The sequence below is a fragment of the Hippocampus guttulatus genome, chromosome 2 (assembly GCF_054856545.1).
Source record: "Hippocampus guttulatus isolate MCC_2025c chromosome 2, RoL_Hgut_1.0, whole genome shotgun sequence".
NCBI classification, from domain to species: Eukaryota; Metazoa; Chordata; class Actinopteri; order Syngnathiformes; family Syngnathidae; genus Hippocampus; species Hippocampus guttulatus.
In genome coordinates, this window is record NC_141262.1 from 10926298 (window position 1) to 10948919 (window position 22622).

General features: G+C 43.1%; 1 protein-coding gene across 6 annotated transcripts; it reads right to left on the bottom strand.

The window, feature by feature from the left end:
- Positions 1-583: 583 nt before the first annotated feature.
- On the bottom strand, positions 584-20335 carry LOC147208493 (catenin delta-1-like). 6 transcript variants are annotated; one of them, XM_086136227.1, is made up of 22 exons: positions 20221-20335; positions 14251-14355; positions 12432-12595; positions 10225-10293; positions 10020-10139; positions 9612-9871; positions 8757-9038; positions 8440-8680; positions 8132-8354; positions 6979-7171; positions 6773-6890; positions 6526-6682; positions 6346-6363; positions 5667-5735; positions 5318-5445; positions 5052-5202; positions 4763-4955; positions 4006-4208; positions 3885-3926; positions 3733-3800; positions 3493-3547; positions 584-2080 (listed from the first exon to the last, which is right to left on the bottom strand). In XM_086136227.1, the coding sequence occupies exons 2-22, from the start codon at positions 14264-14266 to the stop codon at positions 2022-2024; spliced, it is 2829 nt and encodes a 942-aa protein (XP_085992353.1). In that variant the 5' UTR covers positions 14267-14355; positions 20221-20335; the 3' UTR covers positions 584-2021. The 6 variants fall into 6 exon arrangements, with proteins under 6 accessions (XP_085992353.1, XP_085992378.1, XP_085992370.1 ...); XM_086136252.1 differs by having other exon boundaries at positions 3452-3547; XM_086136244.1 differs by lacking the exon at positions 14251-14355.
- Between the last annotated feature and the right edge of the window lie 2287 nt (positions 20336-22622).

The window sequence follows — 22622 nt, forward strand, 5'->3', positions numbered from 1 at the left end:
ACTCAACCGGTTAGCATGCAGCGCTTCACCAGTTGTACTAGTAGCACTCTTGCCTCACTATATGTACAATTACAGTTTATGTATTATACCGTTTGTACAGTTGTGTTAAACACTTGGGGAGCTACCATGACAAAGTAATTCATGGTGTAGCAACAAACATGCTTCCCCCCACCACCCCAAATTAGCATCATTTTTTTCGGTCCAGAAAGTTTTTACCAAAAGCCATTGACATATCTACAATCTGTCTATACTTGCATGGGGTGGTGGATTCGGGATAGTATTGTCAGTACCATTTGAAGTCAGTCACACTACAATTCTTGTTTATCTGCATCTGACCTGCAGACTAATGCAACAAGGATGCAAGTCCAGTGCCGTGAAAAAATATTTGCCCCCTATCTGTGTTCTTTGCATATTTATCACACAAAGATTTCAGTTCATCATACCAATTTGAATACCACACAGAGATGACAAGAACAGAGAAACAATAATTCACAGCACTGTATCTTACACTTGTACCTATATAGTGACACAGTGCAATCTGAATGGTTGACAAAATTAAACACAGCAACCAGGCATAAGCAAATGTTGTCTAAGAAATGATCTTTATTTATCAAAACATCAGAATAACCAGTTACATACTTTATTGAAAAAGAAAAAGCAACTTGTCAGAGCCAAGGCAGGTATGAATGTTATGTAATAATTTTACATGGATAGGCAACATAACAAATATACTGTCTGTGGAGAACTGGGTGAAATTTGGGAGGGGGAAGAGTGGTCTCTATTAAACAACGCTGTAAAACAAATTGCATATGGATCTCACCCACCCACTGCAAAAAGAGTGGATGAATCAGACAGACAGAATAGGAGGGAATACACAACAGAAAACTGGATGACAAAGAAAATATGCATCGCATCCACCTAAATTAAAATGCAACTCAGACTGTACAGACTTGAGTCTCTTCTAAGCAAATACACTTTGCATATTTATTTATTTGTTTGGAGGTAAACCACCAAACATGTGCGAGTGACTCCAGGTCAAATACAAAAATTCAGTCAATGAATTATGAAATTGAATCTTGAATCGCAGAGTTTAGAATAAATGATTAAGTCTTAGTGGTTTAACGACGCAAATGCTAGTTTCACGTACCACAATTATTCAGCCAAATTTGGGATTAAAAACAGACAGGTACTTGGATTTTCTTCCATTTCAGGAGAAACAAAAACTGCTGGTAATGCACAACAAACTCAAGAAAAAATGTGAAAAGGAAAACAAGATATCTAAACTGACTCAAGAACAAATGAACAAATGTATTGTCCTGGGTCAGGCCTGACAAAAACACGCTTGGGGAAACAAAACAAAAAAAAAAGGTCCATCAGCATTTTCCCCCTTCCAAATGCACAATCAGATACGCACACCATTTGGTGTATTCTGAATAAACACACACCTGCTCTCGTCTACACACATTCCCATCGCAACGAGAGAAAGTCATTCTAGACAAAACGACTCCGGTTCAAACAACAGCGGCGACTCATCAGGTTCGACGGCCACGCCCCGATCTCCAAGCGATCCCCGTGAAGGAACCATTTAAATAAACCAGCCAAAATGTACGCAGTTAGTTATCTAATTTTCTCTTTATATGTACAGTATATAACCTACACTGAAGTCTACACACAAGCCCCTTGTGTTAGGATGCAGGCATTGGCAGCAAAATAACTGACGACAACATTGATAATAGCAAACATACAAAAGCAGGACAACACAGGAATCAAATGATTGTCAACAAAGATGATTGCCTTTAGAAATTCATAACTTAACACAAACGAGAATTCTGTTGCTACGGTAAATTGATAATCATAAAAAGAGGGGTGTAGGGGGCAGGTTTGTATGTATTGAAGCTGCAACATGTTTGCCTGCAACACAAAACATGTTCTTTGGATGCCAAACAGTCGTCTCGCGATCCCATTGGTCCGGCAGGAGAAGGGGGAGGAGACAACAGAAAATAACCTCCCACCCTCCCTTCTCAGTAGCAGTGGTCAGGCAGGGATGGCCCAGTCTGGGTGATGCACACGATCAGTTTTTCTGCATGAACAACAACAATTAGAACTTAAATTAAATTGTAAAACGGTTTGAGGGAACTTTTATGGTTCTTAGCCTAAAAACTGAAATAGCTAGACCTTTTCCATCATTCACTGAAAAACTCCCCTATTCTCTGAACATAGTCATGACATGATTACATAGAATGTACGATGTAAACAGTTTTTGTTTCAGTTCAATGGACATTGTGCTGCACTCTGTGGTGTGTGCACCTTGGCCACCTGGGATACAATACAGATATACTGCACATGGATCTGGTCTCAGCTTCCCAGTAAAGCCTCAAATTTCAAAGCCTCAATTTTGAAGAATTTCTCACTGTCTGCCCAACTGTTGCTAGTTATGTAACGAGTTGAGTTCATTATCAGCCTAGCATGTTGGTATCTAAAGGTCTCACTGCACTGGCAACTGGAATACATTTGAGCGTTTTTACCGCCTTTGCAATCAAAATCAGCAAAGGCCCGTTTTGTCGGATGCCACTCAAAGCATATCCTGAGCATTTATCTAGTGTAATTTTATTTGTCCCTATCGCGTGTGGTTGGCACTCACATTTTAAAAAATTAAAAATAAATTCAGTTCGTCTGTATCCCTCTTCTCTGACAGATTTTTCTCTGTCCGCATAATTGCTGAAAGGGACCTGTGAGATTGTCTGTGTTGGTACGAAGTTACCTTACTGACTATTAGTTTTAGTCATTTAATTACTGTACTAAAAAAAACCCCACAATGTCAAAAGCTTTTTCAATTGATAATCAAATTGCATTCAACACAAAAAAAATTGCTGATCAAGTTAATGTAGAAGGAAAGACAACACAGAGGAATGCACTCGTGTCTGTCTCTGATTCAATGTTGGAGTTCAGACAATAAAAACAAGTATTTTGTGCTCTAGTGTTCATGCATATTAGCGATTCATTGTTTTTGTGATTTTTTTCCTCCCCAAAACTATCCCCCGTTGTTCACTGAGAGGTTCTGTCAAATACATCTAAAAGTACTGCTTGTGCCAAGAAGCTATATCAGAGGGGAGGAGCTTATACAAAAGTTATGCTTTCTTGTGTCATCTATAGGCCATTAAACACCTTTTGGGGATGTCACTTTCTCAACCGTTATCCCCCACAAGCAATTACAAAACAGACCCCCCTATTGCGACAGCACCACACAAATCAACAGGTAGTGTGTTAAATCGGAATGATTGGCCCAGGTCACAAGTGTAAACAGAATACCATGGTGTGGGGCCATTGGATAGACCTCAAGCAGGCTTCTGTTATGCCAATAAATAGTTAGCTGTGAGGGGTTTGACGTCAGAAGAAGACAAAGAAACACTGATCGGAGGTGCATGCAGGATGAGAAGTCAGTAAGACATACCATGCTGTTACATGCAGAGGGAGGTAGGGGGGAGGGCTAACCATCATAGGAGTCCAACAGAGGCAGGGAGCCCTTTCTTCCCCCATATACCCCTCTCTGAGAGACAACCAGTGAGAAAGAGAGAGGAGGAGAGAAGAGAGATCAGAGAGAGAAGGGGTGGAGCTAGTGTTAGAAATTGTTAATTGTGAGGTTTAAAAAGTGAAAAGTCAGGCAAAGCCAAGGTTTCATGTTGTTGACTGAGCAGTCCAACAAGCAGATGGCTGGTGTTTCAAAAAAAGTACCGGTAAAGTGTCGGTGGTGTCGTCGAGGGTGTGTCTCCTCTCCCTCTGGTCCAGTGTCGAGTAAGCCTCTGAGAAACACGACAAGCGTGACATTTTACTTCATATGAATCGAACATGCATCTTGGAATGAAAAGAAGAAGAAGAACACCGACCGGAGCCGAGGTCATTTAGTGGGATCATGTTTCGCTTTTCCCCTGGGGGCGTAGAAAACAACGTGAGCTCAATTGATGATTCTCTGAGCAGTTACACACAGCGCTCAAGACAAATAAACACCTCTGTCCAGCAGTGGTGTGGTAGTGTCCCCATATGTGCCATTGGATCGAGTGCTCGGGCCGTTGGCGAGGGCGGGGTTTAGGTTGACCTGGAAGTCACTTTTCTTCCAGCCATCTTTCTCAAGAGGCCGACGCAGATCCTTGTGGGCCCACACGAGCTGCAGCACCTGGCCTGCCCCTCGAACCTCACGGTCAGACCGCTTGCTGTATACAGAGAGAGAGAGAGAGAGAGAGAGCATTAAATATGTATTTAAAAAAAAGTCACATCTAGGCTAAGAAATAGTCCATTTAAGAACAGGCCAGATTCCACCTGTGAAAGCTATTTTTCTTGGGTTGATGCCCCCTCTAACATGCATGGGGCTGTCATGAGATCAATACAGACCTGATAGACTTAAACAAGAAGCAGCCACATTCGCCAACTAAGCTCCAGTAACACAACTGCTTCCACAGAATTAATCCAGATAAAGATGGTGGCAGTCAAGGAAGACGGCACGCTGTGACCGAAATCAACATTGCATCTCAGCTTCTGCAAATCTCTTTTCTGTCTCTGCCAATATGAACCGCATCATGACTTTAAGACCAAGGCACAGGCCAGAAACTTTCACACGATTTTTGGCTTATCGTTAAAACCTTAGCAATTATATCTTGATGTGGTTCATACTGTTGTCACCAACATCCCCAGCCGGGAGTGGCTTGTGATAAAAACAAGTTTTATACCCCCGTCATGAATCTGAAAGGTGTCCGTGCTTCTTGCTTACCCATCTTTGTTAATGAGAACAAGCCTCTCTATGCCTTGCGAGGCTCGAAGGGTCTTAGCTGCCTCCAAACTGTTGCCGAGCACCTCTGTGAGTGTGCTCAGCACAGACACCACCGTCTCCTCCGACAGGGCGCGCCCCGACTGGTTCTGGCCACCAGGTAGGTTGGCCACAAGGTGGGGCACTGCATGTAAACCTGCAGAGGAAACACAAATCAGCTTCTTAAACACAAGCATGGCAAATTGGAACAGATATTGAAGACATCGATTTCTGGAACATCCAGCGATCGTACCAAGAAGTTCGCAGTTCCTGTTGTCGATGGCGAGGTTCCTCAAAGCTCCAGACATGGCCCGCACAACACGGTCGTTGCCGTGAGCCAGCAGCTCAGCCATCATGGGAAGACCCTTCTCCAGACGCACAGTGGCCCGGATGTAACGGCCGTACTGATGTGGAAACCAAAAAAAAAAAAAAAAAAGTTAAGACTGTATTTACTTCAGCGATTAAACCGAAGATGGAAATTCACAAGGAACAAGTAAATTTGTTTTTCGGAATACTTACAGTCCACCGCCCTGCACACAGGTTCTGGATGGCCCCGGCAGCGGCTTCCAGCACCGAAGGGTTCTTGCTCTCTCTGAGCAACGACGTGTAAATTCGAACCACCTCAGGCTGAAACAACAGCTCGTAACCTGACACACACGTGCACACACATTTTTTCCAGTTAACTTCATGTGTGTCATGTTGCTAAAACACATTTACTGACTGTCTTGACAGTCAGTAAATACTGATTTCTATACAGTCGGACAATCATTATTAACCAGAGGTATGCATACGACAAGGTTTTAAAAGCGGGGCTTGTGCTTAGATAGCGCTTTTCTAACAAGACTCCGTTGTACCAACAAACACACACCTTTGGCAGGTATTGTTCTCTTTGGAATGTCAACTTGATCTGCACTTCCATCATCTCCATCTTTCTTTCCTGTAGTCACACAAAAAAAAAAAAAACAAAAGGGGAAGACATGACTGATTAAAACATTTGTTTCTCACCTAACAACAACAAAAAAGCTGTGCATTTATGTTCCCAGTGGCGTGAAAGCGATCATGCAAATCATGCAACCAGCGAGGAAAGCCCAGTGAGTATGCTGTGGGGTTTGTGAAGAACTCATTTTCAGGCCGTGCATGTGCGTGAGTGTGTGGGGGGGGGGGGGGGGGGGTTGTATCGGATATGTGGCTACGGGCCAGTGGAGGCAAGTTTACCATAATTCAAATCAATGGTGGGAAATGTCAGCCCTGGCCGAAAAATGTTTAATAGCTGTATTAATGTGTTGACATTATCTGCCGGTGCTACTTGAGTACATTATTTACATGCAATTTGGGAATCTGTGCATGTTTTTTCTAATGCGTAGTGTGTAAACACAGCCAGATCAAATACGTGACCCGTACAAATGTAAATACACAAAAATAAATTGGACATGGGGATTAATGGAATGGTGCATCTGAACCTGAAGTGTCACGCCAGCCTTCTATCGCCAACGAACCACATTCTGTTAGTTACGCTCATATCATCATAGCACCAAGGGAAATCTTACCTTTGGAAAACCACTCATCTATCAGGACAGGGATAAAGCAAGGAGGGAGCAGAGACAGAGGGAGGGATGGAGAGGAAGGGGAGAAAGAAGAAAGCAGAGTGAAAAACTGCAACAGTGTAACCGCCACCAACAAGCCGAAGACGGCTCTAAACCCGGGCCATCAGGTGATTTGATACCGACCTTTCCCCTTTCGGGAGCCAAAGCAGCCCCCCTTGTTCGAGCCAGGTGCAGGGCCATGGTTGATGGGCGTGGTTTCTGCATAGCGTTCACAGCTGGGCACCTCGCGATGGACCTGATAGGACAGATTCCTTAGGAGGCACATGCAGTTCTCTACTAACTGCAGGACGGACAGAAATATATGAAGAGAAAGGTTTAGTTTTACGAGGCAATTAAACGGAACCACCGTATTTCTGAACTTCCTAATGACCTTATTGTCCACATCTTTGCGGTTGATCTGTGACTGCACGACATACATCAGCGAATCCACCAATCCTGTGCACTCCCTTAGCTTCCGTCGTGCCTCGCTGCGCTCCGAACTCACATTTCTGTTGCACATAGGAGATATTTGAACATGTGATTAGGGTTTGTCTAAATATGTCCCTCGGCTGCGTTCCTCCTCCGGCGCTCTCATACCGCAGGCAGCCAGCGGTGTTGGTCAAGGCGGTCTCCCACTCCAGATGTCGTGGTTTGCAGCTTTCCTCTCCGCCGTTGCACCCTCGCTCCCAACCCGAGTGGGGCACTATCACCTCGTCTGCCAGAGCGTGCAGGGCGTGGTCCACGATCTCCATCTTCACAGAGTCGTGGGATGAGAGGTTCCACAGTGTGCCTGGCATGACAGAAACATTCCATTACTGTCCATGCAACTGGGTAGCACTCTCCCAAACAGATCATTTCAACAAAATTGTTATCCAATATCAACTACTACTGTAATGGGGCTGTATTTTGAAATAAATTTCACCAAACTGATTTACGTTTTTCGGTGAAACCAAACCCTTCTGGGAGCCTGCAAAGCACGCAAGTGTCACGATGCTCGTTTTCGAAGGATCAGCGACTACAATTCTGGGGGATCTAGCGGGAGCATTGCATATTGCCTTTGAGTTTGCAATGAAGTGGCACCCGTACTTCTCTTTCAATGAAATCTGTGAGTCATTTACGTGGAGAGCAGGCTACTGTATGAAAATTCTAAACAGGGAAAATATGCATTATTTTTTGTCAGTAAAGCCTATATATCCTACAGTCGTCTCTGTTTTGGGGTTACAAAAATGCAAAAACGTTTCACTTTATAAAGATGATTATAAATCCATTTTATGTACCATTTGCCCTCGTTTGGATTACAAATGAGCTGGAGAATATCACAGTTTACTTTGGTCAAGTGTTGGGTACACCTTGGACTGGTTGCCAACCCACTGCAGGTTACAACTGGACAAGGCACTGCACATATGGACAATTGAGACTTCAGTTCACGGAGAAGCCGTAGAAATCCACCCAAGTAAGGGGAGAAGAAACTACACAGAAAGCCTGGAGCCTGGTTTCTAACCCCCAACCTCAGAGCTGTGAGATGTTAACTAATCTTCTGACTTTATTGTTCTCATCATCATCATTATTGTGATTATTATTTGATGACAGCCACGCCATAACTGTAAATATTTGCCAACAGCTGGCCCAATAAACAGATGTACAGTATTTAATTTTACTACTCCTTATGTTTGGCATGTTTATTCGTCACTATCAATTGAGTTTATTTACATATGTTAACTGGGAAAAAAAAAAAACAAAGGTTAAGAACCTGTGATGGTGTCAGTTAGGTCCTGATCGTGAGTCTTCCTCAGTAATCGGATCAGCGCTGGCACGCCATCACAGTTCTTGATTGCGATCTTATTGTCTGGGTCACGTCCATATGAAATATTCTTCAGCGCTCCACAGGCCGAGTGGTGCACATCTTTGCTGGGGTGGTCCAGCATTGACACTAAGGCCGGGATACCCTTCAGACGTCGCACCTCCGACTTAACCTGAAAAAAGACAAATAAATTGAGCAAAACAACACGGGAGAATTTAGGGTAAAATGGTTTGAACTTATGGCAGATTCCATTTTACCTTGTCATTTTTGAATGTGAGATGCTGGAGGAAGGCCGCTGCATTGGTTTTGACAGGATCCAGGCGGTAGTTCAGCATGGCAATCACCTCTGGCAGCTCTGGTTGTCTCCATGAGGAGGGAGGGCCTTTCCTCAGTGTGCTGTCTAAAGAAGCCATGCTTCCTCGCTCCAGACTCATGGGAACACCCCAGGCATATGAATCAACTCCTCCCATATCACCATCCAGAGTATCTTCACAACTCCTGTATGGTGCACAATGAGTTAAATGCTGTACTGTACTGTCTGCAAATTTGGCTTGTACACTCTGCGCTGCTTCACCTGAGTCTTCGTCTATCCATACCACCAGGGCCAGGGCCTAGCCGTGGCATGGTGCCGTAACCTGCGGGGTGCATGGGCGGAGGCCCCATGCCGTACTCGTCATAGCCCACACTCCGCTGGTCATCTTCCAAACCATAGTGTCCGTGGCCGTATCGCATGTCTATTGCTGAGCCCATGGCCCTCATTCCCCTGCCCACCTGGGGCTGTGCTGCATAGGGGTCCATCTGCTGGCGGCTTGGGGCCCGATAACCAGAATCCAAAGTTCTGTAGCCATCAACCGGCCTGCGGAAAGAGGGGAGCAAAAAATGTCTGTGGTAAGCACGTAAAAACGGTGGTACCCTGACTAGCAAGTGGCCCAACTTACAAGTTTTGGAATATGACAAATCGTTTAGGCATATTTGTATTTTTTTTGCTTTGTGTTGCAAAACAAAATTTGATGTAGAAATGAGCTTTCATATGTGGCTGTTCCAGTGGCGAAACACAAAAAAGTAGAGCCACAATCATCCATGCACTCTGTCCATTTCTTTCTTTTATTTGAACTGGTGGGAACATTAAATCTATGCTAAATGTCAAGATTACCCTTAATTATTGGGGGGAGGGGGGGGCATGTATTGTGATGTCTTCAAGTGTGTGTGTGTGTGTGTGTGAGTGGGGGGGGGGGGGAATTATGGCTTTTGCCCACATTTCGCAAGTGCCAAATTGAATCTTGCTTCGTCTGAATCTTGCATTACTGTGCGTCACTGTGACCCAATTGTGACACACATTGGCAGAAAAGCAGAACAATGGCACCACCACACAAAATATAATTTGAATGAACTCAACTTGTTATTAAGGGTGGACACGGGGGTCTGGTACCTGTAGCGGTCATCCATGTGCGAGCCTCTGCTCAAACTTGTGTATGCCTCTGAGGGCGGTCCTCCCCTGTAGTCATCATAAACTCCCACGGGTCCGTAGTGGTAGTTTCTGGGCACCGTGGCAGTTGGGTAGTCTCCTCCGACCTGTCTGTACAGACGGTCCAGTGTGGCACTGTAGCCGCTCATACCAGACACAGACATGCCGCCATTGATTGACATGGAGTCATTCGGCAGGACTGTGCGCGAGATGGGTTTCTTCATCTGTGACAGGGATTGGAGAGAATTTGCTTTCAAGATTCTTTCAGACTCGTGAAAGCTTTTACTTATCCACATGGGGCAATGTATGATGCCAAACGACTACATTTATCCGCATTGCATTAATTCTATTCATTTGGCACATATTACCCACCCCGTTGTCGAGCCGTCGTGTGGTTCCTTCTTCCGAAAAGACAGAGTGCGCCTCATGAGCGTCGTCCTCTGGTGTGTAGCTCTCATCGAGAGCGCCGTGCACTGGGTCCACCATTCTGTACTGTAAGAAAAGCAACCATTAATTAGAACCACTAAATACTCACTCAATATGTACACACACACATTCAAAAACTAACAACAGGTACCTGTGAGCCGTTTATGTAGGAGTCTGTTAATTTCAGTCGTTCGATGTCCACATCCCCGAAACACCCGTTCTGGAATGTAACAGAAATAATTTCAAATTGTGCACAACTAACAATTCTGCTGAGGCAGCAACAAGTGTGAGGTTGAGACATTTTTCTCCAGTCAAGTCTCTTAAGAAACCCACAACAACAATAAGGTCCTTCAGCCATGCCTGTGTCTGTATGGTCTTTGAAACACTGCAAGAAATACACGAGGACATTTTGGAGTGAAGCCATTCATCCTTACACCCTACTTCCTCCTCCAATCCGTTACATAATTGATGCCTGTCATCCTGTATATACCACAGAGTGGACTAGCCTTGAGTAACACTCGGCTTCATGCGACACAATAGCCTCAATTACGGTATCAGCAGTTGCGTCAAGATGAATTACTTGGGGATGAATACCGCTGGTATTCTGTGGCAATTCCTACACTTTGGAATATTTCAAAACATCGTCTGTGCAAATAGTAGTACTTTAAGTAATGGCATTGTTTTTCTTTTCTTTAAAAATGGGAAGTGGAGTTTCATGAGAAGGGCCAATTTCCTCTAAATCCAGCCCTTCCCATAATATCATCTGCTGTGACCTGAATTTAAAGCAATGTTCAGAGAACAGGCATGAGAGACAGTTGTCCCGGTCTCATTGGAAATTAAATCCACTCAACATAAAGCTAAACCGCTTGGCACTGGCTTGCTCTTTATCTTTGAGGCCTCCAACTAATCAAAAGTGTCCAAGGATTCACACAGTCAAAACAATCTTATAAATGCCAGTGAGTCCAAATGAAGAATAATATTTACAGATGGAATTTGAACTTTTCATCTCTGCTGCCGCAGATGCCTGAACTGTCTCTCTGAACACAGCACAACGTGACCTTAAAGTACAATGACACAAGATCACCATAACAAAGTTCAGGGCTTGTTGATAATACTAGTCAACAGCAAATTTGAAATCGGAGATGGGTTTGTGTGCCCCTAAATATATATTTTGACAGCAATTTAAAATGCGGCTTCACTTGTTTTCTAGCATAGCAGCTTTTTGAGACATTTTCTTTTTTTGTTGTTGTTTTCAAGTTTGACATATAAAAGCCTCCGCAATACAGATTTTACCATGTGTTGTAATTTACAGCTATGATTCCACAAGAAATTCCACCTGCTGCTGAACCTGACCCTTTATTCATAATTACTTAATATATATTATTTTATTAGTATTAGTAATATGATGAAAACCTGATGTGCTAGAGAAAAAAAGTGCAGATTTAGAATTACCCCAAAAAAATATATATATATTTTGAGAAAACTTCACTTGCATCTCTGACTTAAAATAAATCAATAAATAAAAATGTTGACCAGGGTAATCTTTCAGCATAGGAGCATCTGTACAACAGCAGTTAGGAGTTAGGCATGTAATCGGGACTGACCATCAGAAAAAAAACCAACCCTCAAAATAGCATTTTTCTTGGATTAGTCTTAAAGACTGTAGTGTTTGACTTACTATATACCTCATGACAAATCGTACTTTGCTACCTTGATTAGCAACAGAGTTCAGAAATGACTACCAAATCGTAAAACACTTAAAATCCAAATCCATTTATTTTCCCGAAAGGACCCACATCAATGGATGGCCAACATAGATCTCACATGTAATGAAAGATTCCTACGCACAACACAGAAAGGCAGACTTAAAAGGTGAAGAATTTCAGGTCTGTGTGCATGCGACAGATGACAGATGGCCGCATTCCATAACATGCTGGAACAGGAAGAAGTACCGGTAAATGACTGAGATTCCGTATAAGGGGTTGACAAAAGAGTTGCTTGTGGTGAGTGATGGTAAAGGCATAATGCAAGAGTGCGACAATGATGATGATGATGATGATGATGATGACGATAACCTCAGACATGTTAACATTAGATGCGCCATTTTTTGGGGGGGATGAATGGGTCTTGGACATTGCGTTGTAAATGCAGACCGATGTGATGAGACAATCACACAAAGTATCGCACCGGTGGAAAGATCAGAGAAGGTTTACTGGATGACTGAGATCAGTAGGAAAAACGGATGCATTAATTATGATGATCAACAGGCGATGATACAGATATTTAATTGAGGATTTTAGCGTGGTAACATGAAGGCAAAAGGCTGCGGACTAGAATTTTTGGTGTAGTCATTTTTACCTGTGTGTGAGGGAGCGGGCGACCCAGCGCCGAAGGGCTGGTGGCAGAGAGGCCCACTCTCCTCCTCTCCTCTTCCAACGCCCTGGTCAGCTGTTCAAACTGCACCTCCTGCTCCCTGACCGACTCCAGCAGAGCTGCTGCGCTCTCACACTGCTCCATACACACTACACCACCCCGAGGGGAGAGAGGGGGCATTACACGTTATACATAAAATCTGAGGGATCTGGGTACTAACTATGACCTAAAAGGGCGATTTTTCTGAGCGTAGGGACATACAGTACTATTTATAAAAAATATATAAAAAAATTAAATCACACAAGAAATGGATAAACAAAAACCATAATAGAAGTTAGAGCTGATTTGTCTTTATGATCATCACCCCCCCCCCCCCTCCCTCTTCCACACAATACGTGGAATGGGGTGATGGTTTCTGACAACACCATACAATACTGTCTGGGGAAAACATGTTAGTGTTTTGACTGCAAATATTCTTGCATCGTTGAAAAACAAATGCACTTCTGATATTTATTTCCACTTATCAGTGATTTAGTAGACGAAAATACTAAATTACAACTCAAAAATCGATTTCCACATAATCAGCTTTAAATTGTTTATCAACGAAACCAAGCTAAGGGAGGCGTTTTTACATGAGAAAAAAATGAAATGTCAGGAAAAGTGGATACATAAGGAAATTCTTTCTGCCACTATTTGCTGGCATAGATAGATGAACAATGACATGAGGGCTGCATTCATCAAATATTTCTAGAATCACTTATTCCACCTATTATCCCATTTATGAATTGGATAAAAAATGATTTTGCATTATTAAAGAAAATGTGCACACAAGGTATTGTTTCACATTTGGGGTCGCCATCCTCATGTCAAACACATTCATATCTGTATATTTTTATATATATTTTATATTTTGAGTGTGTGTGGCTTGAAACGGTGGGGGCGGGCCCGTAATGAGTGACGTGCAAGTCAACAAATGAGAGTTTATAGTTCATGCTAGCAGTTGGCCTGTAATTGGCTAACCGTTAGCTTCGCTGCATGTTGAGTGACTGAGCCTCAGTTATGGCCGCAGCAGCACAACTATGAATGTGAGCAAGCCATTGCTGTGAGGTCCCGATTTCTGTAGATATCATTAGTATCATCACCATCATCATCATCATCATCACGATTTGTAAAGACCACCTTTTTCAGGATTTATAGCTGCTTGCAGGGCCAGCATTTGTTACCTTTTGTTCAGGAAAGCAGTTGCAAGTACGCCAGTTGCTGCACCAATCCTGACCTCTTGCAGGGTTTTTACAGTGCACTCTAACTTACGGTGGTATGCATATCGTATAAATAATCTAAAATTATTTGACATGGATAGTTTGTGTTGCCGATTGTAGACATACTGTTGTGGTATGTTACTTCTGCTTTTGAGTACAGACTGCACTTTTTTAAAATAACCCCAAACTTTGTCTCTTACAGAGTCTTTCCTCCTGTCTTGCCACCATTGCACCGATTCATTTGTACATGGCCTGGTCCCTGAAGCTAATTTAATTCTGTTAAGGGTTTGAGGTTTTTCATGAATCTAACTGAAGTTAATCGATTCCTCGTTTCAGCACTAATTGAGACACTTGGAATAAATAAATAATTGTCAGACCAACCCACTGAAATTCGTTTCCCACAGCTTCCTTCATGCTTTCTCTGGGACACTAGAATGACTAAACGTACACCTTCACGGTGATGCTTTTTGTAGAAAGGCCTGTTTGCAATGTTTTATACACGAGTGACCTGAGAGGGTCAGCAAACATAGAAATACAGTACACACCTTCACCTGTGGGCATGATTTGACAGATCACACCAAGGCCAGAGGTGAAGCTCTAGGTGTTCATTGGTAGAAGCCGAGTCAAGGCTCAAGCCCAGAAACAGAGGGCTGCTCGCAGAGACAGAAAACAAAGAGGGAAGTGTTTCAGTGAAGGACGGCTCCGTCAAAAAATGGCAACATAGTGAGAATGCCAGACTATGTGTCAGCGTGGATGTGTTTGCTCGCAAGCAGAGCGACCTCGTGTTAAACGCCCATCCACCAAGCTCCGCTGTTATCTCGGTTGAGCCCTAACAGAGACGAACACTTTGTTATACGAGCCCAACAGGTGGCACCTCAGACTCTCTTATCAGGTAGCGGATACACCCTCAGGTGCCTGGTCAACTGGCCCCTGCAAGGTGAATAAACAACCACTGCTTAGCAAACACCTGCGTGACCGGTTGTTCAAGGTATAAAGAGTAGGAGGGGGGGTGTCGGTTCACTCTTTTCAATAGGTCTGTGTGTTGCCAAAGTGCAGACACAGATGGGGACTGTAAATGCAAAGCCATGTGGAAATCAAACGGAGAATTCCATTTCAGGCAGCAGGCGTCAATGCACAGGAAAAATGGAGTGTTCAAATATGATATGACAACTTATTCAGAAGAGATGATGAATGAAGTTACCGTTACTGACGCATTACAACAACGTTTTATCTTTGAAGATGAAGCAAGCCGATTGTCGGTTCCTGTATGTCTGTCCGACGAATGACTCAGCACATCAACACACGTACAGCCATGCATGGGGGCTGTGCTCGGTGCATGGAAAGCGAGGAAGGCAGGACGGTCTGATGAGAAAACAAGGAGTGGCTGGGAAGTATTTCACAACTCTGTGAGGAAATTTGTCAGAACCAAAACCGCTATTTGCGTCTTAAGGTATAGTCACTTGAAAGTCCCACAGTTATGACCTCCTACCTGTTGTGGGAGGGAGTGAGGGGGGGGAGGGGACTATCCATTGCCACACATGGCCATATATGGTCAAAACCAGGCCTGGGTTGTTTTATACCCTGCAGACAGACAGCGCTGCAAACAAATCAAACGAGAAGCAAGAAAGGATGTGGAAAAAGACATGAGACTGAGCAAGAGCAAACAAGAGGTGGAGGGGCAAGATAAGTAAAGTTGAAGTGAATTAAAGATAAAAGCTAATCTTGCATTCCTAACATTGTCTTCTGTCAATTCAGCACAGCGGCCCACCCACTCGTCAACAGGCAAATGACCTTGGTGTGACCAGTGTTCATCGCACTCCACTAACTGCTAGTTTACTGGCACCGTCCAAACACACACACACGCAGGCTCCTTGCATATCTCAACTCGAGACAGGGTGAATAATCATCATCATTAGCATGTTACACACTATCTCCTTCAGTAATGAGCATAGCCGTCACTCATCCAAGATGAATTATAAACTGTGATATTTCTTGACAAGCGCAGTCCGAGTTGTTATTTTGTGTCAAAAGAGGGAACTTGCAGCTGTCCGTTTTGGGGGTGGGAGCCCTGGCAGAACAATGACAACATTGTGAGAGCAAGGACGGCAAGAGCGATGACCCAGAGCTGCATCCATCCTCATCTGTAACGGAGTCTTGTCCTCCACTCGCCTCTCCCGTTCGCAGCTGTTTTTTTTTTTTTGGCCTTGGCTAGTGTGACTGAATAACAAAAACAATTGCCTCTGTCCCATAGCCACCCCCCTGCCTTTCCCCTTCAACCTACTTCCTGACAAACAGGATGTTATGGATCTGACATCAGAGGTGAGTGCAAGAGATGCGAGAGCTACTGTGGTGAGCCACGGATCACTCTTCCGTTTCTGGGGATGTCCAATCACTTTTTTTTTTATTGCACTTTCAACTCTGCCACCATGTCAAACGGTGATCGGAATAGCTCAAGTGACTGATTCTATCATCATCCACCATCAGCTTAGTTCCATACTCTTTGACATGTTTAGATGTACAAGGAGTGTGTCACCTGACCGGCCAGACATTTCCCTCCGATTCTGGAAATGGCAACAGACTGGCAAGTCGAAAATCCACTGTAAATTGACCGACTGGATGAGATGCCCAAACATTTAGTGGACTGCAGGCCTTACACTTCAATGCTGAGAGGAGTGAAGGTGACTCACTGACTAATCGGTTAAATCCCTAATGAATACACAAAACGTGAAGAATACTGGGAAAAAAAATGCTGGATGAAGCTGCATGAAGTCTCATATTGTAGTAAGCATCCAGATCTATGCCTGGGTTGCATTAAGTTCGATTTATTTATTTATTACTCTGTTTAAAAACGTTTCCCCTGTCATCGCAGCAAACCGTCACAAAAATACAGAAAAAAACCTAAACATTTGTGTAAATAACCATTTTGAGTCTCACTTTTTATGTCAACTATTTATAGAGCACTTTAAAACACACACACACACACACACACCAGTCCAAAGCAAATTAGTAAACTGAAGTCTTTGTGGAGATTTGCTGACATCTCCCATGACATTAGCAGCCCCACCCCAAGATATACGCTACATTTCGTAAAGGGTGTGGAAGAAAAAAAAACAACACGTCCTTCAACATAAAAATGGGTGAATGAAAAAGAAGTGGTGAAAACATCAAGGGGAGGGTTTCTTGAAAAAGTTGAGCACACGCACATGCATCTCGAAGATCTCATGACATCACGAGTCAGTTTCACCTGATTCTGAACCATCAGTCAGCATGACTCACTTGGCCCTCCCAGACATCTGCAACCATTCGGCCACAGGCAACAATTTTGCATTCGTCGACTTCATGAAACCCCGCAGCAAACGCATTGTCAAAACGAAAATACGCCTCCTCTCATTAGCCTGCTGATGATTTTTGTCAGTGTAATGTCACTGGCACGAGCTGGAGACGAGCGTGGCTCGTAATGAGATTGAAGCTTTAGCCCACTAATCCACTTAGGTCCTCACAAACATCCATATTCACAGACATGCACAGACATGAGGCCCCTTCGGATTAACCTGCACACCTCAAGAGGCCACACAACAACAGGCATCAACAATCACAACAAGTTCATTGAAGTTTAAGCTAATCAAATCATAAAAATAGCAATTAAAAGGTCCCTGCTGGTCATTTCATTACATTGTTGGCTCCATAACACACGGATCTCCATTTTTAATACAAACTATAACTTAAATTGAGCATCTTGATTTAGCAGCTGATCAGCAGTTAACTTCTGCCGCTTCCAACAGCAATCCAGACCCTTCTCTGGATCATCCTGGGACATTTACTACCCGTCTTTCTCTGCCGTCAACCCGATGAGTTGCCTTGACTGTCCTGCCTGTTGGACATCTACTCGAAACCTCCCTCATGCTGCAATTCACTGTCAAATCTGTCGGCTAATTGCCAGAGACTAAGATGGCACTCATAACACACATTTGAATTACAAACGAGTGTCTCTTAAGCATCCTTGGGTCGTTTAAATGGTGCTACTGAAGCTACCCTACTTTCAAACAGCCAGTTCACAAACATTACCTACAGCTACAAAGAACATTAGTTTATATTGTGTTTGAGATACCAGTGGTCCAGGCAACAAGTCTTGTGCTCTCGCTGTTTGTTATTTATGTCTGTCATTTCTTTGTGAGCAAAGACAAGTTCCTCTTCGCCGTGTCCTCACACAAGGCATAGCTGGAAGCCATTTTGAGTGTTTAAAGGTTAAGGCTGAGGATAACACTTTTGAGACCTTTTCCGCGATTTATAGCTTGTTTCATCTGGTCAGCATACAATTTGTACCACGTGTCAGTTAGCAGCAGGGCAGAAAGTGCTGACATAAAAGACAAACTAACTGTAAAATGATAATAGAAAAAAGGCAAAACAATTAGGACAATTCCAGACACGAAGAGCCTTCTGGAGAACAAGTAGGGCAACAACTGCACATAAATCGAAGCAATAACGCTAATTATTATTAATGTGTATCCTAACAAATGCTTGCTTACAAAAATAGCTGATTGTGTTGCGCAATGAAATCAAATTTGCGCAGGACCCATCAACAGGTTAACAAACTAACAGACCTCTATGCTAAGCAGCAAGAGGACAATCAGCCAAAATCAGTCAATGCGTTACCTATAAAATGGACCCTCTGTGATTTTCTTTCCACTCGTAAAGACGCCTAATTGTTATTCTTTTCAGCGTAACAAACTATTTGCTTAACAACCCACCTATTCTCCATTGTCATCTTATTTTTATGCTATTTCTGTAACATGTGTATGTACTGTAAATGCTTGTATATGAGAAGTTAGCATAGGCAACCAGGGTTGACGCCGCATAAAGCAGGGTGGTAAATTTTGATGATGCAGAGGTCCACATCGCAACTGGCAGTGGTGGATGTTCTGGTCCTGATCGTGGCCGACAGCGACTAAAGAGGAGTTGAAGAGCTCATTCTGGTTTTTGTTTTTAGAAAATTCCACAAAACAGTGGCCAGTTGCTTTATTTCTATGTTTAGCCATATAAAAAGGGTATTATATTATTATGAATATATTCCCATAATTTATTAGAGAATGGACAATTCCAAAATCAATTAAAAACACCACCGGTCATCCTTCACAAAAACAACAATTCGTATCTGTATCTTTTTCATTTTATTAAGCTACCATTTTGCAGCTACAGACTTACGTCAGCAATACTCCTCATTGCGCGATGACGTAAGTACATTAAGTGGAGTCAGTCATTTCAAACACTGTCCTTTCATATTGAAAAGGCGCACATTTCCTCCCTCCTTGACCAGATGATGTTATCCAATGAAGGCAAATGAAAAGTGGCAAAAAGGTTAGGAGACCGGAATTTTCGAAGGTGCCCTCGGTATCGGCGGATACTCAAATTTAAGTGACTCAGACTCATACTCGGGTGCAAAAAAAAAAGATCTGAACACCCCTACCCATATTTTCAACATAGTTTTTGATTTATTATTTCGTCAATAACTAAAACTAAGTAAGATGACTAATAGGAGACTTACAATCGACAGTTAGCCCTCCCCATCCATGCACGTGTCGCGACCATAAGCAAGACCCACCCAACAGGTTGACAAACTAACAGCCCGAAGTTGTAAAAGGTCCACCACCACCGAAATAACAACACGTACCAGTTTGCCAATTCTGGGATTAAGGGAAAAGATGGGAAAATTCTGGGCATCCAGAACCTTGCTTTTACCTACGTTGTCGGGGACATCCGATATCTTGTTCACAACGCCGAGATGTGCAAGCGAAACAAACACAGGAGATAAGATTTCTAGGCGTGCACGCACACACACAACTGTGAAAGGGAAGAGGACCCAGTTCATCTGTTAAACCAATGGTCATGTGAGCTAACATTCCTCATTTCAAAGAGTATCCGGAATCATCGCCGTCCAACCGTTTAGCAGTTGCCCACCGAGAGACGATGCTTCCCGTTACACATAGCGGCGTAGAAAATAAACAGACTGGGAACAGTTGAACAATTATCAAAGAAAATGGCTCGGCGAATAAAAGGAGCGCCTGAGATACACGATGTTGTTCCATGCAAACGCTACCGCGATGAGAAATGACATGGTTAGACATCAAATCAGGCCCACTCGGCTCGTAGTGACCGTGTGACCTGGTTCGGCTGTCGAGCTACGTTAGCATCACAATAACACACCGCCGAGACTCCAGCTAGTGTTAGGCTAGCAGCCGCTTGTCTTTTAACGGTCGCCTCTCTCGCTTGCCGTTGTGTTTACACGCGCGATCGTCGCTTAATATAAGGTGGCGTGCGACCTTTATTCGGTTTCAGTGTGTAGCGTGTCCGAAAACAAAAGGAAAAGAAAAGAAAGACTTAGGAAGCTTGCGCGAGTCCTGTCGGTGGTCTCCAGATGGACGTGACCACTCCTTTTAGAAACGCTGCAGTGCCCCCACTATTTTCGCGACAAAAACGCCATATCATATAATTTCAATAGCCTTATTACGTGCGCTTACCTTATCTTCACAACGCCCTTGGGACCCCTCCGGACTATTCCGTTTCGCGTGTGTTTTGTCTCCTCTCCTTCCCTGGTTTCTGGGTCAAGCTTGTTAACAGCCAGGCTACATCAAAGAGTTTTCTATCAAAGAGGGGGCGGGGGCAATGAAGTGCTTTTACCGTAATACTGAAAAACACAGCGCATGAAAAAAAAATTGTCGTTGCGGGCTGCTGGTTAATAAAGGCAAGCCGTTAAGCGTCGAGGCCATACCCATCCATCCATTATCTGAACTGCTGGAGCCTATCCCAGCTGTCGTCGGGTCGGAGGCTGGTTATACCCTGAACTGGTCGCCAGCCAATCGCAGGGGACACATAGACAAAACAACTAGTGGTGTGTCCTCTGTGTTGAGTCTAGCTCAAATTTCGATTCTGTACCCGAGTAAAGATGTCAGTGCACAGCTGACTCCATTATTGAGGTGAAAACGTATCTGGGAGAACCGAATACTCACCGGCATGATGACCCCCTGCAATATTGAGGCGAGAAACAAGACCTTTACATCAACATGTTTAAACTTGCACTGAAGTATTAGTGCGTCCCTGATTCATCTGTTTCATGTTTTCAAAGGAGGGGCAGATTCTCCTTCCAAAAGAAAAAAAAACAGTTGAAAAAACTCTATTTTTCAATGAAAATACAATACAATACAATACAATACATGCTGATTTATATAGCGCTTTCACAACAGCGGCAGCTGTAACAAAGCGCTTAACAAAGCAGTTAACATAAAGTAAAATAATAAACACAACGCAACATAAAACACGGACAGTCGTGCAGTCCTAACCACTTTTCCGTCACACGCTTTGTTGTTTGAAGCAGTTTGAGATGAAAGAGGAGAGAATCAAAGTGTCCTTTAACCAGTGGATCAGAGACGTCATGCTCAAAATGTGCACACGGCGGCTACAAGCTAAGTTTCAAAGTCAACAAGAAGCTGTAGCATCCATTGACGAAAAAAGAGATTGATTAGGATAAAACATTTTGTGTTTTTTTTTAAATCCACAAAATTACAGACTCAATTACTACATTTTCCTTCACCCTTTCCACGTCAATTTCATGTCATATGTCCACTTGGTAGTAGTGTCAGAGGGGATTGAACCACATTTGAAGCCTCGACACATGAGTCAAATCAATTAATAATAATACATTTCATTTCTAAGCACATTTCAAAACACTCAAGGACACCTTACAATCAAAACAAGAACAATAAAACCACAGATAAAATTATAAATAATAAAAGGAGAGAGGAATTTAAACTGAGTATGCGTTTTGAGATGTGATTTGAATGTGGGAAGAGAATCAATATGTCGCATGGAAATATATTGCATGGAAAGCCTCAATGCTTCAAGGAGCTTCATCTCACCATCACTACAAACAACCATTCACACTCACAATCACGCCTAAGGACAATTTAAAGTGTCCACTTAACCTGCCATGCATCTTTTTAGAATGTGTGAGAAAACCGGAGTACCTGGAGTAAACCCACGCAGGGGAGAACAAGAGAATTCCACACGCTGGAATCAAACCCACGACCTCTGATCCATGAGGCATACGTGCTGACCAGTTGACCACCTTTGCTAAACTATTACGCTATTTGGCTTTACTAGTAAGGCAATTCAGCACACAAGTTGGACTAAATGTATTTGTTCTACTAATCGGTTGCTGCACTTTGAGCAGTTGTTCGATAATCTGCTTGTGCTGAATTATGAAAGAAAAAAATTGCTAGTTTTCATTGTACCAGGACCTGCAAATAAAAATGCTCTAACAGCTTGCCATAAAGCCCTTTGCGTTTATTCGATATCCTTACTATCAATCTTAAGGTCTATGTACATTTGTCCTGTTGAGTAATATCATTTTGAAACACTAGTAGGACCACCACAGTACATGGTACTATAGTGAGGCAAAACTGTGTTGATAAAACTACAAAAAAGGGTCCCAACTATGTGCCATTTGGGCATTTATGATAGCCATCTTAAACTCACTGTACTAGTACTCTTGGTTCGCAATATTAAGACATATTTATAGAACAAGTACATGTTACCAATGAGGCAAACCGGTGCACTTGTTGACTTGTATGCATAATATTGACAATACTGTATTCTAATCTCGCGGTTTAGGAGTTCTGGCTGTGCACAGATCTTAACTAGTGCATAGTTTTGCCTCACTGAGGAACGCGTAGATTTGTCATTGCAGTGTGTCAAAGTTACCTGTGTGTAGAAATGTTTCACGGTAATGGAAGGCAGTAATGAAAAAAACGGAGGAACAAGTCTACCAGTGTGGTGAATTGTCTTAGTCAGCACAAATACTCGTATAACCACAAAGCAAGGATGTGGGGAAACTCAAAATGTCTTGCCGTAGAAGCAACACGTA

Bases quoted from the DNA above. Each gene is read 5' to 3' on its own strand.
- LOC147208493 (XM_086136227.1), bottom strand. The intron at 3,927-4,005 runs GTGTTTATTTGT...CTACGCCCCCAG, and splicing joins CACACCACTGCTGGACAGAG to GGGAAAAGCGAAACATGATC. The intron at 2,081-3,492 runs GTTAGCCCTCCC...TTGTTCATGCAG, and splicing joins TCTGTTGGACTCCTATGATG to AAAAACTGATCGTGTGCATC.